The 19,222-nt window shown below is 26.0% G+C and overlaps 3 protein-coding genes across 5 annotated transcripts; 2 read left to right on the forward strand and 1 right to left on the reverse strand.

The window, feature by feature from the left end:
* Positions 1-6,433, forward strand: LOC123268617 (alanine--tRNA ligase, mitochondrial). The gene is made up of 5 exons (XM_044733846.1): positions 1-1,149; positions 2,012-2,504; positions 3,659-4,256; positions 5,747-6,137; positions 6,202-6,433. The coding sequence occupies exons 1-5, from the start codon at positions 100-102 to the stop codon at positions 6,430-6,432; spliced, it is 2,763 nt and encodes a 920-aa protein (XP_044589781.1). The 5' UTR covers positions 1-99; the 3' UTR covers position 6,433.
* Positions 6,434-6,435: 2 nt separating this feature from the next.
* On the reverse strand, positions 6,436-14,166 carry LOC123268618 (phosphatidylglycerophosphatase and protein-tyrosine phosphatase 1-like). Of its 3 annotated transcripts, XM_044733849.1 has the most exons (6): positions 14,006-14,119; positions 11,018-11,079; positions 8,650-8,795; positions 7,413-7,493; positions 7,108-7,308; positions 6,436-6,583 (listed from the first exon to the last, which is right to left on the reverse strand). In XM_044733849.1, the coding sequence occupies exons 2-6, from the start codon at positions 11,031-11,033 to the stop codon at positions 6,464-6,466; spliced, it is 564 nt and encodes a 187-aa protein (XP_044589784.1). In that variant the 5' UTR covers positions 11,034-11,079; positions 14,006-14,119; the 3' UTR covers positions 6,436-6,463. The 3 variants fall into 3 exon arrangements, with proteins under 3 accessions (XP_044589784.1, XP_044589783.1, XP_044589782.1); XM_044733848.1 differs by lacking the exons at positions 6,436-6,583; positions 7,108-7,308; positions 7,413-7,493 and having other exon boundaries at positions 8,735-9,084; positions 10,162-11,079; positions 14,006-14,166; XM_044733847.1 differs by lacking the exons at positions 6,436-6,583; positions 7,108-7,308; positions 7,413-7,493; positions 8,650-8,795; positions 14,006-14,119 and adding an exon at positions 13,611-13,672 and having other exon boundaries at positions 10,018-11,079.
* Positions 14,167-14,449: 283 nt separating this feature from the next.
* On the forward strand, positions 14,450-17,185 carry LOC123268620 (60S ribosomal protein L13-like). The gene is made up of 4 exons (XM_044733850.1): positions 14,450-14,557; positions 14,829-14,978; positions 16,432-16,681; positions 16,854-17,185. The coding sequence occupies exons 2-4, from the start codon at positions 14,836-14,838 to the stop codon at positions 17,121-17,123; spliced, it is 663 nt and encodes a 220-aa protein (XP_044589785.1). The 5' UTR covers positions 14,450-14,557; positions 14,829-14,835; the 3' UTR covers positions 17,124-17,185.
* Positions 17,186-19,222: the final 2,037 nt, after the last annotated feature.

The raw sequence follows: 19,222 nt of genomic DNA on the forward strand, positions 1-19,222 counted from the left end.
ATCTGAATAATTTTTACCAAAAAATGTCTGTCAGAACCTGAAGCAAAAAATAAATATAAATTTTTAATTGTAAAAAAATAGAAATAAATTTCGTTAAAAATGTACAAAAGCGCAAAAATAATCCGGAAAGAATTCCTGGACTACTTCAGCACAGAACTAGAGCACAAAATAATTCCATCCAGCTCAGTGATCCCATGGTGCGACTCATCAGTAGCGTTTATAAACGCAGGAATGAACCAGTTCAAAGGAATCTTCCTTGAAAAGGAACAGGCTCCATTTCCAAGAGTAGCAAATTGTCAGAAGTGTATCAGAGTAGGAGGCAAGCACAACGACTTAAAAGACGTAGGACTGGACACTTACCACCACACGTTCTTCGAGATGCTGGGTAACTGGTCCTTCGGGTCCTACGGCAAGGAAGAAGCCTGCAAGTACGCGTGGAGAGCCTTAACCGAACTCTACGGGATCAACAAGAGCAATCTCTCCGTTACTTACTTCGCAGGTGACCAGGAACTGCAGATGGCGCCTGATTTAGAGACCAGAGACATCTGGCGGAACATCGGGGTTCCTGATGACAAAATCAGGGCTTGTGGTGCCAAGGACAATCTCTGGGAGATGAATTTAACCGGACCTTGTGGTCCTTGTACTGAAATTCACTTTGGTTCCACCGGTTCCGGGAACAATCTCACGGAACTGTGGAACATTGTGTTCATAGATCATCAAAGGCTGTCAGATGGCGCTGTTGTTCCTCTAGGGAGGCAGTTTGTGGACACTGGAATGGGATTAGAGCGCTTGGTTGCTCTTTTGCAGAACAAAAGCTCAAATTATGACACTGACCTGTTCCAGCCACTGTTCCAAGCTATTCACAAGAGTTCCGGAGCTCCGGAGTATTCTGGAACTTTTGGAGATCATAATGAAGCTAGCTTGGATACTTGCTACAGGATTCTGGCTGACCATGCTCGCATGGTCACTGTTGCGCTTGCAGATGGAATTATTCCTGATAAGAATCAGAAGCTTAGGAGAGTTCTTAGGAGAGCTACGACGCTTGCTATTGACGCTTTTAGGAATGAGGATTTGCTGACAGAGCTGACTAATCATGTTGCTGAGAGTCTAGGGGATGTTTATCCGGAAATTGGTGATAATTTAAAAAAGGTAATAGGATAATTTTGCACTGTAATTTTTTAAATATTGACGTTTTTAAAGATATAAGCTCATCCTGATGTTATGCTCATCAAGAGCTTTCATTTGAGTACCCACATGCATTTTTGATATATTTTTAATATATACATATATATAATATATATTTTTAAGATATAAGCTCATCTTGATGTTATACTTATTAAGAGCTTTCATTTGAGTACCCACATGCATTTTTGATATATTTTTCATATATACATATATATGATATATATAAATATATAAAATATATGAAAAATTGATGTGGGTACTCAAATGAAAGGTCTTGATGAGTGTAATGTCAGGATGAGCTTATATCTTAAAAAATGTCAATAGTTCAAAAGATATTTGTTAAAATGCTCTGTACTTTCTTAAATATTGACGTTTTCAAAGATATAAGCTCATCTTGATGTTATACTCATGAAGAGCTTTAATTTGAATATCCACATGGATTTTTGATATATTTTTCATATATACATATATATGATATATATAAATATATAAAATATATGAAAAATTGATGTGGGTACTCAAATGAAAGGTCTTGATGAGTGTAATGTCAGAGTGAGCTTATATCTTTAAAAATGTCAATAGTTCTCAAGATACAAGGTCATTTCTTAATTATGTATTTAGAGATAGAGAATTTTTGAATGTTGACACAAAATTTTTTATATTCTCTTAATAATATAGATTATTATTAATATTATATGATTTTTCTTTAATAAAAAATCATGAAAAAATTGTCAATTATAGAATATTTAATTTTAATAACTAAATTATTTTTATTTTTGTAATTAAAAATTTATAAAATTTTTACTTATGCTTTTTTTTATTTCAGATCCAAGTAATAACTAATTATGAAAAAGAGCTTCTAATATCACAGCGAAAATCTACAGGAGAAGCTTGGCAAACTCTTCTAAAAATTAACCCAAGACTAGCAACAATAAGCGATCCCTATTCTCCAGGAATAATTAAAGCATATACACTATTGATGAAATTAAAAAGTAGGACCGGTAATTTTGTAGCGCTGAGTGGAAAAGAAGCTTTCAAGATTTATGACTCTCATGGTCTGGATTTGGAAGCACTAAAAGAGCTCGCGGAGGTTGAGGGAATCGAGGTTGATGAAGAGGGATTTTTTGAGGAGATGGAGATGGTCAGGATAAAGTCTAGAGTTGGTAAAAAGACTAATAGAAGAGTTGTTGCTAAAAAAACTCTAGAACAATTAAAAGTTTTGCCTCAAACTGATGATTCGTTTAAATATCAGTATAATTTTGAGGATAAATATACGTTTAATCCTTTGGAGTGTTCAATTATTGGTGTTGTTATTGATGGTAAGTTTTTTAAAATTATTTATAATTATTAAAAGAATAAGCAAGATTTTGTAGCCAGTGTTTAATTAAGAAATGACCTTGTATCTCGTGAAATATTGACATTTTTAAAGATATAAGCTCATCCCGATGTTACACTCATCAAGACCTTTCATTTGAGTACCCACATCCATTTTTGATATATTTTTCATATATTTGTATATATATAATATATACAAATATATAAAATATATGAAAAATTGATGTGGGTACTCAAATGAAAGGTTTTAATGAGTGTAACATCGGGATGAGCTTATAACTTAAAAAATGTCAATAATTAAGAAATGGCCGTGTATCTTGTGAACTATTGACATTTTTTAAGATATAAGCTCATCTTGATGTTACACTCATCAAGACCTTTCATTTGAGTACCTACATCAATTTATCATATATTTTATATATTTATATATATTATATATATGTATATATGAAAAATATATAAAAAATGCATGTGGGTACTCAAATGAAAGCTCTTGATGAGTGTAACATCGAAATGAGCTTATATCTTTGAAAAGGTCAATAATTAAAAAGATACAGTGCGTTTTAACAAATATCTTGTGAAATATTGAAATTTTTAAAGATATAAGCTCATATTAATGTTACACTCATCAAGACCTTTCATTTGAGTACCCACATCAATTTTTAATATATTTTATATATTTATATATATTACATATATGTATATATGAAAAATATATAAAAATTGCATGTGGGTACTCAAATGAAAGCTCTTGATGAGTATAACATCGGAATGAGCTTATATCTTTAAAAATGTTAATAGTTCACAAGAACACAAGGTCATTTTAACAAATATCTTGTGAAATATTGACATTTTTAAAGATATAAGCTCATCCCGACATTATACTCATCAAGACCTTTCATTTGAGTACCCACATCAATTTTTCATATATTTTTCATATTTATATATATTATATATGTATATATGAAAAATATGTCAAAAATGCATGTGGGTACTCAAATGAAAGCTCTTTACGAGTGTAACATCGAGATACGCTTATATCTTTAAAAATGCTAATAATTAAAAAGATACAATACAATTTAACAAAATTCATTATTTAATAAAGCAAAATTTTATGATTCACGAAAATCATTTTCAGGTGAATTAGAGACTAAATCCATAAAATTGAATGAAAATCAATTAAATAATTCAGAAATTGCATTAATATTAGACCAAACTCCATTTTACGCTAGTGAAGGTGGTCAATTATCAGACCTAGGAACTATAAAATTAAAAAATGGTATTTTTAAAGTAGCAGTTGTTGAAAAGTCCGAAGGTTACGTGCTACACTACGGAACTTTTGATTCTGCTGTGGAAGTTGAGATTAATAATGAAAAAGTAACTGCTATGATTGACAGCGAGCGTCGTATTAATTTGATGATGCACCACACGGCTACGCACTTGTTGAACGCTGGGCTCAGGAAGATATTTCCTGCTGTGGCTCAGCGAATCAGCGTCGTGACTCCGCTAGACTTGATTTTCAGGTTCAGCACATTTGGAAAAAAATTCTCGCCTCAGCACTGCCAGGAGCTGGACTCGCTGGTGAATAAGTCTATTAATCAAAATATAGATGTCAAAACCGAGGAGATAAGTTCTTTGGAGTTGATGAATCAGAAAAATTTGACTTTAATTCCTGGAGAAGTTTATCCGGATACTGGATTAAGAGTTGTTGATATTGATAGTGAATTAAAGTCGAGGTAAATTTTAGTATTTTTTTGAATAATTATAAGTTATATTAGAATATTTTTGGATTAATTTTATAAAAAAAAATTTTTTTCAAGTATTTTTTATTAAGATTTCAAATTAAATTAAATTAATAATAATAAATTTTTGAAGGTAAATTAAGAAATGACCTTGTATCTCGTGAACTGTTGACATTTTTAAATATATAAGCTCATCCCGATGTTACACTCATCAAGACCTTTCATTTGAGTACCCACATGCATTTTTGATATATTTTATATATTTATATATATATAATATAAATGTATATATAAAAAATGCATGTAGGTACTCAAATGAAAGCTTTTGATGAGTATAACATCAAGATGAGCTTATATCTTTAAAAACGTCAATATTTAAGAAAGTACAGTGCAATTTAACAAATATCTCGTGAGCTATTGACATTTTTAAAGATATAAGCTCATCTCGATATTATACTCATCAAGACCTTTCATTTAAGTACCCACATCAATTTTTCATATATTTATATATATTATATATATGTATATATGAAAAATATATAAAAAATGCATGTGAGTACTCAAATGAAAGCTCTTGACGAGTATAACATCGAGATGAGCTTATATCTTAAAAAATGGCCATAGTTAAGAAACTACATAGGAATTTAACAGATATCTTGTGAACTATTCATATTTTTAAAGATATAAGCTCACTCTGACATTATACTCATCAAGACCTTTCATTTGAGTACCCACATCAATTTTTCATATATTTTTCATATTTATATATATATATATATATATATATATATGAAAAATATGTCAAAAATACATGTGGGTACTCAAATGAAAGCTCTTGTTGAATGTAACATCAGGATGAGCTTATATCTTTAAAAGCGTCATTATTTAAGAATGTACAGTGTAATTTAACAAATATCTTGTGAACTATTGACATTTTTAAAGATATAAGCTCATCCTGATGTTACACTCATTGAAACCTTTCATTTGCGTACCCACATCCATTTTTCATATATATATATATATATATATATATTAAAAATATGTCAAAAATACATGTGGGTACTCAAATGAAAGCTCTTGAAGAGCGTAACATCAGGATGAGCTTATATCTTTAAAAATATCATTATTTAAGAAAGTACAGTGTAATTTAACAAATATTTTGTGAACTATTGACATTTTTAAAGATATAAGCTCAGCCTGATGTTACACTCATTGAAACCTTTCATTTGAGTACCCACATCATTTTTTCATATTTATATATATTATATATATGTATATATGAAAAATATATCAAAAATACGTGTGGGTACTCAAATGAAAGCTCTTGAAGAGCGTAACATTAGGATGAGCTTATATCTTTAAAAATGTCAATATTTAAGAAAGTACAGTGCAATTTAACAGAAGTCATTATTTAATAAACCAAAAATTGCTAGGAATTATTTTAAAAATTTTTATAAAAATAATAATGATTTATTTTATAACAGAGAAGCTTGCTGCGGAACTCACGTCCACAATACAGGTGTCTTAAAAAATTTCTGCATCACCGAAGTCCATCCTAAATCATCCAGCGAGTACCTAATAAAAGCCGTAGCTGGTCCCAAAGCCAAAGACGCAAAAACCAAAACAAACTTAAACTACCTGGTCGACGTGAAAGGCAAAGACGATAAAAAAGAAATAGTCGTCGACTTTATGAAGTCTGAAGTCGAAAGAGCAGTAGAAAAAAGCGACTGCTTCATAGTTCACTGCATGAAGTCCAACGACATTGAACCCGAAAGTGTTCCTCTTCAATTGGCCTACAATTATTGTGACCACTTGCCGATGTTTTTGATTGTAATGTCTAAAAAGAAAATCCGAGCTCGCTGTTTTGTACCGAAGGTACTTAAAATTAATAAAATTAATTTAACTATTTTTTTTAATTTAATTTTAAAAAATTTTTTAGGAGTTCCAGTCGACTTATTTTAACGCTAAGCTTTGGATGGAGTCGATAAATAAAGTCCTGCCTGTAGAATTAGGCACTTTTGGAGACGAAGATCCACTTAGTACTTCTCACATTAAAATTGTAAGAACTTCTAAAGACAAAATAGAAAGTCTAGTCGAAGAAGCTGCCGCTGAAGCGGAAAAATTCGCAGCTGTGTATTTTAAAAAATTAAAAATCAAGAAGAATAATTAATAATTAATTTAAAATTAACTAAAGATTTATTTTAATTTTTTATTCTGCTGTGGAAAGTTTTCAGCGCGTTCCACTGGGCAGTGTGCAGGAGTATGTGGCTCCGTTTGCTTCTCATAAATTCCACGGCTTCACTTGGAGTCCATCCGTGTCTCTGGTAATTTTTTTTAGTAATTATTTATCACAATTTTTAATTATTTTAATTAGATAATTATTAAATAATTTTTTTTTTCAATAAAATTATTAAATAATTTTTTTTTCAATAAAATTATTAAATAATTTTTTTTTCAATAAAATTATTAAATAATTTTAATAATAAAATTATTAAATAATTTTTTTTTCAATAAAATTATTAAATAATTTTAATAATAAAATTATTAAATAATTTTAATAATAAAATTATTAAATAATTTTAATAATATAATTATTAAATAATTATTTTGATAATACAATTATTAATAAATTGTATTAAGTTAATTAATAATTTTAATAATAATAATATTAAATAATTTTTTTTAATAATAAAATTATTAAATAATTTTTTTAATAAAATTATTAAATAATTTTTTTAATAAAATTATTGAATAATTTTTTTCAAAAAATTATTAAATAATTTTAACAATAAAATTATAAAATTATTTTATTCATTAAATTGTTGAATAATTTAATTAAAATTACCTTCATTAAATAACACCCGACAAGTGTCGCGCTGCGTGTTCGTCCAGCTTTACAATGAACGTAGACTGTTCCAGGATTTTTTTCATCGACTCTAAATTTGTTTATAAAATTAACTCCTTTTTCTAATTTATCTTGACAAGGTGTTTCGAAAATATCTGTTGTTGATAGTTGGAGAAATTGAACTCCGTTTTTTGACCATTCCTGTTTTAAAAATTCAATTTTTTTTTAAAGAAAAAAAATGATTGAAAAATTTGTTTTATAAATAAAATTGCAATATTTTTTAATGATGATTAATTTATGCTTACCTCAGCGGAATTTGAAAAAAGTTTTAGTTCATAGTCTTCATTCATTGATACTACAGCCACGACCTTTTCTTCATCAACTAGCTGTAAAAATTATATTTTAATTTTTAATAACTATTTTTATTCTTTTTATTTTTTTGACCAGATTTTTGAAACAATTTATAGTTAATAATGTCAAATTTTAAATACTCATCATAATTAGAATTGTAAATCATAATTAAGAAATGACCTTGTATCTTGTAAAATATTGACATTTTTAAAGATATAAGCTCATCCTAATGTTATACTCGTCAAGACCTTTCATTTGAGTACCCAGATCAATTTTTCATATATTTACATATATTATATATATGTAAATATGAAAAATATATGAAAAATGCATGTGGGTACTCAAATGAAAGCTCTTGATGAGTGTAACATCGGAATGAGCTTATATATTTAAAAATCTCAATATTTAAGAAAGTACAGAGTATTTTAACAAATATCTTGTGAACTATTGATATTTTTTAAGATATAAGCTCATCCTGATGTTACATTCATCAAGAGCTTTCATTTGAGTACTCACATGCATTTTCATATATTTTTCATATATACATATATATAATATATATAAATATATGAAAAATGCATGTGGGTACTCAAATGAAAGCTCTTGTTGAGTGTAACATCAGGATGAGCTTATATCTTTATAAATGTTAATATTTAAAAAAGTACAGTGCAATTTAACAAATATCTTGTGAACTAATGATATTTTTTAAGATATAAGCTCACCCTGAGATTACACTCATCAAGAGCTTTCATTTGAGTACCCACATCAATTTTTCATATGTTTTATATATTTATATATATCATATATATAAATATATGAAAAATATATGAAAATGCATGTGGATACTCAAATGAAAGCTCTTGACAAGTGTAACATTAAGATGAGTTTATATCATTAAAAATGTCAATAGTTAAGAAGATACACTGGAATTTAACAAATATCTTGTGAACTATTGACATTTTTAAAGATATAAGCTCACCCTGACATTACACTCATTAAGACCTTTCATTTGAGTACCCACATCAATTTTTCATATATTTTATATATTTATATATATTAGATATATGTATATATGAAAAATATATCAAAAATTAATGTGGGTACTTATATGAAAGCTCTTGATGAGCATAACATCAGGATGAGCTTATATCTTTAAAAATTTCAATATTTAAGAAAGTACAAAAAATTAACCTGCTTAGTCATATGTCGAAAAGGCAAAGCCCCAAGAATGACAGTATCATCAATTCTATTCCACCACCTTCTAGAGCTAATTTTCTCCATGAACACATTATAGACTAACGTCGGATAAAAAGTGACCCTTGCGAACATGGCTGGAACTAAATTTAAAAAAATAAATTAAATAAATTATAACTGTCCACTAAGAACAGTAAACTCAAACTGGAGTCTCAAAGTAGGACTAAAAAGAAAGTCAGCGTATTAGGAACAGTAGAGGGGGTCGAGTTACCAAAAGGGAAAGGCACCAACTTGCTGAGTTAACATATATTCAAAATACAAACATAAAAATAATTATTAATTTAAATAATATCATCATCAAGACAAACAGGGCCTAGCTCCCCATTGCGGAACGTCTTGATAAAATGCTCCGCCGCGAAGATGTAGTCAGGCCTGACGATCCTCTGCCCATCAAAGTTCCTGATTTTGTGGTCAGCGTATAATTAAGAAGTGACCTTGTATCTTGTGAAATATTGACATTTTTAAAGATATAAGCTCATTCCGATGTTACACTCATCAAGAGCTTTCATTTGAGTACCGACATCAATGTTTCATATATTTTATATATTTATATATATTATATATATGTATATATGAAAAATATATCAAAAATGCCTGTGGGTACTCAAATGAAAGCTCTCGATGAGTGTAACGTCAAAATGAGCTTATATCTTTAAAAACGTCAATAGTTAAAAAAGTACAGTGCAATTTATCAAATATCTTGTGAACTTATGACATTTTTAAAGATATAAACTCACCCCGAGATTACACTCATCAAGACCTTTCATTTGAGTACCCACATCAATTTTTCATATATTTTATATATTTATATATATTATATATATGTATATATTTATATATATATATATGTATATATGAAAAATATATAAAAAATGCATGTGGGTACTCAAATGAAAGCTCTCGATGAGTGTAACATCAAAATGAGCTTATATCTTTGAAAAGGTCAATAATTAAAAAGATACAGTGCGTTTTAACAAATATCTTGTGAAATATTGAAATTTTTTAAGATATAAGCTCATATTAATGTTACACTCATCAAGACCTTTCATTTGAGTACCCACATCAATGTTTCATCTATTTTATATATTTATATATATTATATATATGTATATATGAAAAATATATCAAAAATGCATGTGGGTACTCAAATGAAAGCTCTCGATGAGTGTAACATCAAAATGAGCTTATATCTTTAAAAACGTCAATAGTTAAGAAAGTACAGTGCAATTTAACAAAAGTAATTATTTAATTAAACAAAACTTTAATTAGTTATATTTCACAAGTCACGGCAGTCACATAGTGACTGCAAAGTTGCTAGTATATATTTAAAATACAAACATAAGAAAATTATTATAAATCTAAATAATATCGTCGTCAAGACAAACATGGCCCAGTTCCCCATTGCGGAATGTCTTGATAAAATGCTCCGCCGCGAAGATGTAGTCAGGCCTGACGATCCTCTGGCCATCAAAGTTCCTGATCCTCTTGGTCCTGTTCAAGTTCATCGCAATCTCCGTTAAGACTTCGAGGATATTATCATTAGGCTGGGAGAGCTTCAGCTGATTAACATACTCGAATTTTTTCTGCTTGTTCAACCAGAAGAGGAGGAAGTCCGCGATTATTTCCTGGCCTACTAAGTGGTCCTGGAGACAGCCGACCAGAGCTAGTTTTAATCCCGATAAAACATCCCTGACATAAGGCGTGAGGATCCCCGGAGTGTCTAGAACAAACACCGGCGGCTTCTCGGAGATTTTAATCCTAGTTAACACCGACCTTGTGATTCCCGGGACCGCGCCAACTGCAGTAGCATTTTTTTTATGCAAATATTTGTTCCTCAGCCGGTTTATCAGCGAGGACTTGCCCACATTAGGGACTCCGATAATCATCGCGGAGAAATCCGGACTTACTGCTCTGTTATAGCGAGGAGAGTTTTCAATTAATTTAATAGCCAGAGGGAGGATCGACTGCATCCCCTGGCACTTCTGGTCCTTGAAGTTGGTGAAGATCACGTGCTCGAACCCCTCCGAAGCTAAATTTTTGCGGTACTCCTCCGCTCTGGTCAGGTCTGCCAGGTCCTTCTTGTTTAGGACTAAAATATGCGGCTTGAGCCCGCTCACTGTGGTTCTAAAGTCTCGGCAACGGCCGGAAATTGGTACTCGCGCGTCGTGGACTTCTATTATGCAGTCGACGTTCTTTAAGTTTTGCTGCATCTGACGCAGACCCTTCCTCATGTGCCCCGGGAACCAATGCACCGAGTCCTTGGTTACTATTCGAAATTTATCTCGTAAGTTTGATACTACTTTACCTCCTAAGCTCGCCATTTTTGGTCCTTCCTTTTGGTTTTTCTGCTGCTGGGTTATGATTACTCTAGAAAATAAATAATTCCTTTTATTTTTAATTATAATACCAAAGTTAGTCGACGTTGTTAATTTAATTGATTTTGTTTTAACAATTAAATTAGAAAAAAAACATTTTTTTTTAAATTGCACTAAGTTTTTAAATGATATTGAAGTTAGCAGTTATTAGAGAATTTTTTAATTTTTTTTAAAAAATAAATTGTTTTTATAAAATTGCATTTTTCATTTTTTTTTAATTTCTACATCAATTTTTTTATAATTTTTTTTACTATAATTTATTTGTTAAAAAATCGTTTTTCTGCTGATGAGTTATGGTTACTCTGAAAAATAATTTATATGAATAAATTCAGTAGATATTAAATAATTTTTAGAATTTTTTTAACAAATAAATTATGGCAAAAAATAATAGAAATAATAATTGACAAAAATTGAAAATTCAATTTTTTGAAACAAATTTTTTTGTTAAAAAAAATTAAAAAATTCTCTGACTGCTAATTTTAATATCGTTCTTTTTATTTTTATTTATGATATTTAATTATAATACTAAAGTTAGCCGACGTAAGTAATTTTTTGATTTTTTTTAATTAAATTAGAACAAAAAAATATTTTTTAAAAATTGCACTTAGTTTTTTACAAGTGAATTTTTTTTTGTAAATTTTTTCAATAAAATAAAATTCTAAAAATTTTTAAATGTCGGCTCACTTAATTTTCAGCATTTAATTTAGCTGTCACTTGACTATTTTATAATTTTATTTAACAATAAAATTATTTCTAAGAAATTTTATGGCACGCCGTTTTACTATTAAATAGAAGGAAAAAAATGATCTTAAAATTAACAACTAAAAGGAAAAATGCACATTTTATGTTAAAACATAATCAAATATAATAGATTAATTTTATGTTTATGCTTATATTTTTTAAGGAATAATTATTATGTCGAGACATAACAATATATCAAATAATTAAATTTCTGAGTTGAGCTGATGACAAAAAGAATATTTTTATTAAGTGTCATGATAATTAAAAATAAGAGTTTAATAATTATATGAGGACATAATTTTAACTAACAATTTTTTTTATGTAGTGACATAAATTAAATTGGCTCCTGTAGATTTATATTTTTGGAGTAATTATTTTTAACATTTTAATTTAAAATTTAATACAAATAAGACTTAAAATTATTTACATAATAGTAATTCAGAATTATAATTATGTACATAATAGTAATTCTGAATTACTATTATGTACATAATAAAAATGTTACAATTAAAATTATGTACATAATGGAAACGTTTGAATTAACATTATGTATTGAGATAATATCAATTGCTTAATATTATTATGTTACAAGATCATTTTTATTTATCATTATTATTTTATTTACTTTTAGGATGAAAAATTTAAATTAAATTTATGTTACTAGATAATTAAAATTCGTTATCGGTATAATTAATTATGGTGGGACATAATAAAAATTGTCTGAATTTTAGTTATGTTGTGTCATAAATTTTTTTGAAGTATTCATTATCATTTCACTTTTTACTAAATTCTATGAATTTTTATCATGATCAACCATAATAAAAATTTTGCAAAGATTTTTAAACTGTTTTAAATAAAATTAATCCATTTTTTTATGCAGATACATCATTTTAATATTTTTTATTATGTTATTTAAAATGAAAAAAATTTATTTTATCTTTAAACATAATTGAATTGTATTCATTATAATTATGTCACAAGATAATAAAAATGTTTTTATTATTTCAAAAGGATAATTCCTAAACATTATAATTATGTCATAACATAATTATATTTCGTGTATTTTTGTATCTCTCCCTATGCATAAGCATTTAATTTTATGTCGGTACATAAAATAATTATATTTTTATTATGTCAGTACATAAAAAAAATTCACTCAAAAAATTTTTTTTCAAATTAAAAATAAATTTCTTTTTTTATGTTCTACAAAAATATTACCTGATTAAATAGTAAAACGGCGTGCCATAAAATTTCATTTTTTATTTTTTTTAACATAATTTAATTGTTATAAAATTATTAAATAAATGTAAAAACAATTTTTAATACAAACTAAAAAGAAATCAACTAGAATTTTTATAAAATTGTTAAATATTCATTTTTTTTAAATTAAATTATAAATTGTCAAATGTCAGCTGATTTTAGTATCAGTGAAGATTTTATATTTCATAAATTTTTATTTAATTTAAAAACTATTTTTTATAAATTAGTAAATTAAAAAAAAATTATTTTTATTTTATTTAAATTGTTTTAAAATATATTTGATAATTTTCGTAACAAATAAATTATTATAAAAAAAGAGACATTGGAAATTTTATAAGATTAAAAATACAATTTTTTAAAAATAATTTTTTGGAGTAAAATTGAAAAATAATCAAGTTAATGTCATAAATATAATTATTCATTGTCTTTTTTTAACAATTTTAAATTATCAAATATCAGCTGATTTCAATATCAATAAATTATTTTTAACTAAACATACAAAAATAATAAAAATTATTCTACTATAAATCCAAAATTAACCTGTCACATTTATGACACTGAAGTTAGCAGACGTCTAAAAATTTTTATTTTTTTTATTAATTAAATTACAACTAAAAAGATATTTTTTAAAAATTGCACTTATAGTTTTTCAAGTTTTTTACATGTGAATTTTTTTTTTAATTGTTTAATTGAAATTTTTTCAATAAAAAATTCTTAAAATTTTGAAATGTCGGCTAACTTCATTTTTATTCACATTTTTATTAAAACATTTTTATAAATTAAATTAAAAAAAAATTTTTTTTTTTATTTAATTAAAAAAACTGATATTATTTAAATAAAACAAAAAAACACTTGTTATTTTGATTTTAAGCAATGTAATTATTAAATTATTATTATTAATTATTTACTTTATTTACCTTGATATATAAAAATTATGAAAATTTTTATTATTGTTGACAAATAACCTCAAATTTCACATCACATGTTTTTGCACACTGTTGATATTGCAGGGATTATCATGACATTAAAGTTAGCAGTCACTTGACAATTTTTAAATATTTTTTTAATAAATAAATTTGCTCCAAAAAATTGGATTTTTTATTTTTTTAATTTTCTGTCAATCTTAATTTAATTGTTAAAAAAATTCTTAAAATTATTAAATATGCTAAATTAATTTTCATGGGATTATCTGAAATATTTATGGTATTTGATAAAAAGTTCCTCAAATGATTTATTGTATTTATTGTCACTAAAATATAATTACTCACTTGCAAAATAATTTAACACTTCGAAATTTATGTAAAATAAAAAAAAACACTTTTTTTTTTACAGCAAAATCTCTTAAATAATTATTAAAATTGAAAATCTAAATCTTGCGAGCTACTGATATAAAAATGGCGGCGCTCAGCGCTCCAATCGGAATCGATCGGACATCTCCGTCTTTTCTGCAGCGACCGTCTTTAACAAAAGTGTGTAATAAAATTAATTTATAAATTTTTGCAATAAGAAAAAGATCTTTAGTAGAATAATTATTTAAATAATTAAAAAAAATAATATTTAAATAAATTAATAATCATAAATCATTTTTTCGAGTCATTTTGACAAGATAAACTGAAAAAATAATAATTAGTAACTTAGAGGTTATGTTTCACATGTGTTGACAAATATAAAAATAATTATTTCAAAATTTCAATAAAATTTTTTGAGATTTCTTTTTAATTAAAAAATTTTAATTTCCAGATTTAAAATGGGTAAGCGCAACAACATGGTGCCCAATGGGCATTTCCATAAAGCGTGGGAGCAGAATGTCAGAACCTGGTTCAACCAACCTGCCAGAAAATTGAGACGGAAAAATAACAGGATTAAAGAAGCCAGAGCTGTCGCTCCACGGTATTGATAATTTTTTTATTAAATTTAAATTAATTGACATTTAATCAATTTTTTTATTCAAAAAACTATTTTTAAAAAAATTAGACTTCAATTTTTTTTTTATTAAAAAAAAAAATTTTTTTACTTGTAATTATTATTGATTAAATAAAAATTGCTGATTTTAATTATTATTATTACGAAAAAAATTTTTTAAAAATCTCAATTTTTTTTTTCAAAAAAAAATTTTCTGTCAATTTTTTTTTAATCAATTTTTTTATTCAAAAAACTATTTTTAAAAAAATTAGACTTCAATTTTTTTTTTATTAAAAAACAAAACTTTTTTACTTGTAATTATTATTGATTAAATAAAAATTGCTAATTTTAATTATTATTATTATTAAAAAAATTTTTTAAAAATTTTCTGTCAATTTTTTTTTAATAAATTTTTTTTTTTTAAAAAAAATTTTTTTTTTAATTTTTTAAGTCAATTTTTTTTTAATAAATTTTTTTTTTTCAAAAAAAAATTTTTTAAAAATTTTCTAAGTCAATTTTTTTTTTCAAAACGAAATTTTCTGTCCATTTTTTTTTATTCAAAAAAAATTTTTTTTTAAATTTTCTAAGTCAATTTTTTTTTAATCAATTTTTTTATTCAAAAAACTATTTTTAAAAAAATTAGACTTCAATTTTTTTTTTATTAAAAAAAAAAATTTTTTTTACTTGTAATTATTATTGATTAAATAAAAATTGCTAATTTTAATTATTATTATTATTAAAAAAATTTTTTAAAAATCTCAATTTTTTTTTTCAAAAAAAAATTTTTAAGTTTTTAAGTCTTTTAAGTTTTTAAGTTTTTTAAGTCAAATTTTTTAATCAATTTTTTATTCAAAAACTATTTTTAAAAAATTAGACTTCAATTTTTTTTTTTATTAAAAAACAAAACTTTTTTACTTGTAATTATTATTGATTAAATAAAAATTGCTAATTTTTATTATTATTATTATTATTAAAAAAATTTTTTAAAAATTTTCTGTCAATTTTTTTTTAATAAATTTTTTTTTCAAAAAAAAATTTTTTAAAAATTTTCTAAGTCAATTTTTTTTTTCAAAACGAAATTTTCTGTCCATTTTTTTTTATTAAATTTTTTTATTCAAAAAAAATTTTTTTTTAAATTTTCTAAGTCAATTTTTTTTTAATCAATTTTTTTATTCAAAAAAATATTTTTAAAAAAATTAGAATTCAAGTTTTTTTTTATTTAAAAAAAATTTTTTACTTGTAATTATTATTGATTAAATAAAAATTGCTAATTTTAATTATTATTATTATTATTAAAAATTTTTTTAAAATTTTCTGTCAATTTTTTAATAAATTTTTTTTTTTCAAAAAAAAATTTTTTAAAAATTTTCCAAAAAATTATATAAGTACTAGAAAAATTTCCCTTAAAAATAAAAATGAATAATAAAAATTTTTTTTTCAGTCCTGTCAAGCACTTAAAACCAATTGTAAGATGCCCGACTGTCAGGTACCACACTAAAGTACGTCAAGGTCGAGGATTTACATTGGAGGAGCTGAAGGCTGCTGGTATAAACTGCCGAGAAGCACCAACGATTGGAATAGCTGTTGATTATCGCAGGCGTAATAAATCAATTGAATCTCTTCAAATTAATGTTGCTAGATTGAAGGAATATCGCTCCAAGTTGATTCTCTTCCCTAAGAATTCTAAGAAGGTAAATTAATTTTATTTTCTTTCATACAAAATATTAATTTAATATTTTTATAAATTTTTATTTGATATATAATTAATTAATTAAATATTTATTTATTTAAAAAATTATTAATGTGATATATATTTAAATAAATAAAAAATATTGTACTAATGTATGATTAATTAATTAACAACCGAAGAAGGGAGACTCAACTGAAGAAGAGTGCAAGGTAGCCACGCAGCTGCGTGGCGAAATAATGCCAATTCGTCAGAAGGCGTCTCTTAAATCCAAGGCCCGTGTAATCACCGAAGAAGAGAAAAAGATCTCGGCTTACGTGACGCTTCGTAAAGCTCGCGCTGATGCTAGGTTGGTCGGAATCAGGGCCAAGAGAGTTAAAGACGCCGCTGAGAACCCTGATGATGTCACCAAGGTTCCTGTTGGAGACAAGAAGACTAAGAAATGAACAACAGTTTCTTTGAATTTTGTAAATTAATATTTATTAATAAAATCAATCAAATACAAATTTATATTTGGATTTATTAGAAAAAAAATCTATATTATTAAGATAATTAAGAAAAATGTAAATAATTAAGAAATTACCTTTTATTTTGAGAACTATTGACATTTTTAAAGATATAAGCTCATCCCGATGTTACACTTATCAAGACCTTTCATTTGGGTACCCACATCGATTTTTCATATATTTTATATATTCATGTATATTATATATATATGTATATATGAAAAATATATCAAAAATGCATATGGGTACTCTAATGAAAGCTCTTGATGAGTGCAACATCAGGATGAGCTTATATCTTAAAAAATGTCAATATTTAAGAAATTACAAGGCATTTTAACAAATATTATGTGAACTATTGACATTTTTAAAGATATAAGCTCATCTTAACATTACACTCATCGAGACCTTTCATTTGAGTACCCACATCAATTTTTCATATATTTTATATATTTATGTATATTATATATATGTATATATAAAAAATATATAAAATATGCATGTGGGTACTCAAATGAAAGCTCTTGATGAGTGTAACATCAAGATGAGCGTATATCTTAAAAAATGTCAATATTTAAGAAAGTACAGGGCATTTTAACAAATATCTTGTCAACTATTGACATTTTGGAAGATATAAGCTCATCCCGACATTACACTCATCAAGAGCTTTCGTTTGAGTACCCACATCGATTTTTCATATATTTTATATATTTATGTATATTATATATATGTATATATAAAAAATATATAAAATATGCATGTGGGTACTCAAATGAAAGCTCTTGATGAGTGTAACATCAAGATGAGCGTATATCTTAAAAAATGTCAATATTTAAGAAAGTACAGGGCATTTTAACAAATATCTTGTGAACTATTGACATTTTTAAAGATATAAGCTCATCTCGACATTACACTCATCAAGAGCTTTCGTTTAAGTACCGACATCCATTTTTCATATATTTTATATATTTATAAATATTATATATGTTTATATGAAAAATATATCAAAAATGCATGTGGGTAATCAAATGAAAGCTCTTGATGGCTGTAGCATTGTGACGAGCTTATATCTTTAAAAATGTCAATATTTAACAAAGTACAGTGCAATTTAATAAAAGTCCTTATTTAATAAAGCAAAATTTTATTTATTTATAGTGTACAAGTCACTGCAGTCACGTAGTGACTGCAAGTTTGTTAATTATTTTTAAATTTTTACTAAAAATTATTTAAAGTAATATGAATAAAAAAAAAAATATTTTTTTCTACACATTTCTTCTTTGAATAAAAAATATTTATTTATTATATAGAAAAAAAAAATAAATTGATCGGATAATATAAAAGTCGAAGCTTCGATAAATAAATTTATTTATTGTTATTCATGGGCTTAGTAGGGGAACCGATTATCAGTATCCCGAAAAAATAACAAGAATATTATTCAGTATTTATATATTCAAGCGACTGGTGGTTTTATTTGAGTGAGCACTCAAATCAGCGTTAGGTATTTGCGAAGCGTTTTTAAGGATCCAAGGGCTCCGGAGAAAAGATTTAAGTAAATGTAAAACAGTGGGAAGGAGATATATATTTATATTCAAATTTTATTTATAAATTTATAAGCGGATATTTTAATTATCGGATTGAAAGTTTTTTTATCTTTTTCTATTTCCCCTTTGTTAATAAAAATTGAAGTATCAAATGGATAAATTCAACCGCAATTTAAGCGAAACAATTAAATTTGCAAATCCGCGTTGACTGCACAAATGAACAGGCGAGAAATCTCTTAATGAATCATGAATATAAAACGTATTGCAAGTTTAGAATAGAAGTAAAATGAAATACGGCAGCTCCTCGTCTGTGGTATAGAATGTCGATTCAATTGCAATCGTACTCGTTGTATTTCTTCACTCTTTAACTGCCAGCCGGAGTTGAGCGAGAGGTACTTTGTTAAGACTTTGTTCTGCCTATCTGACTTCCACAACTTTGTTCGCTTCTGGTAGAACACTCGGTGAGAGTGTAAAGGAATAAGAAATGAAAGTTGACTAAGT

This window comes from Cotesia glomerata, linkage group LG7 (assembly GCF_020080835.1).
Source record: "Cotesia glomerata isolate CgM1 linkage group LG7, MPM_Cglom_v2.3, whole genome shotgun sequence".
In the NCBI taxonomy this organism is placed as follows: Eukaryota; Metazoa; Arthropoda; class Insecta; order Hymenoptera; family Braconidae; genus Cotesia; species Cotesia glomerata.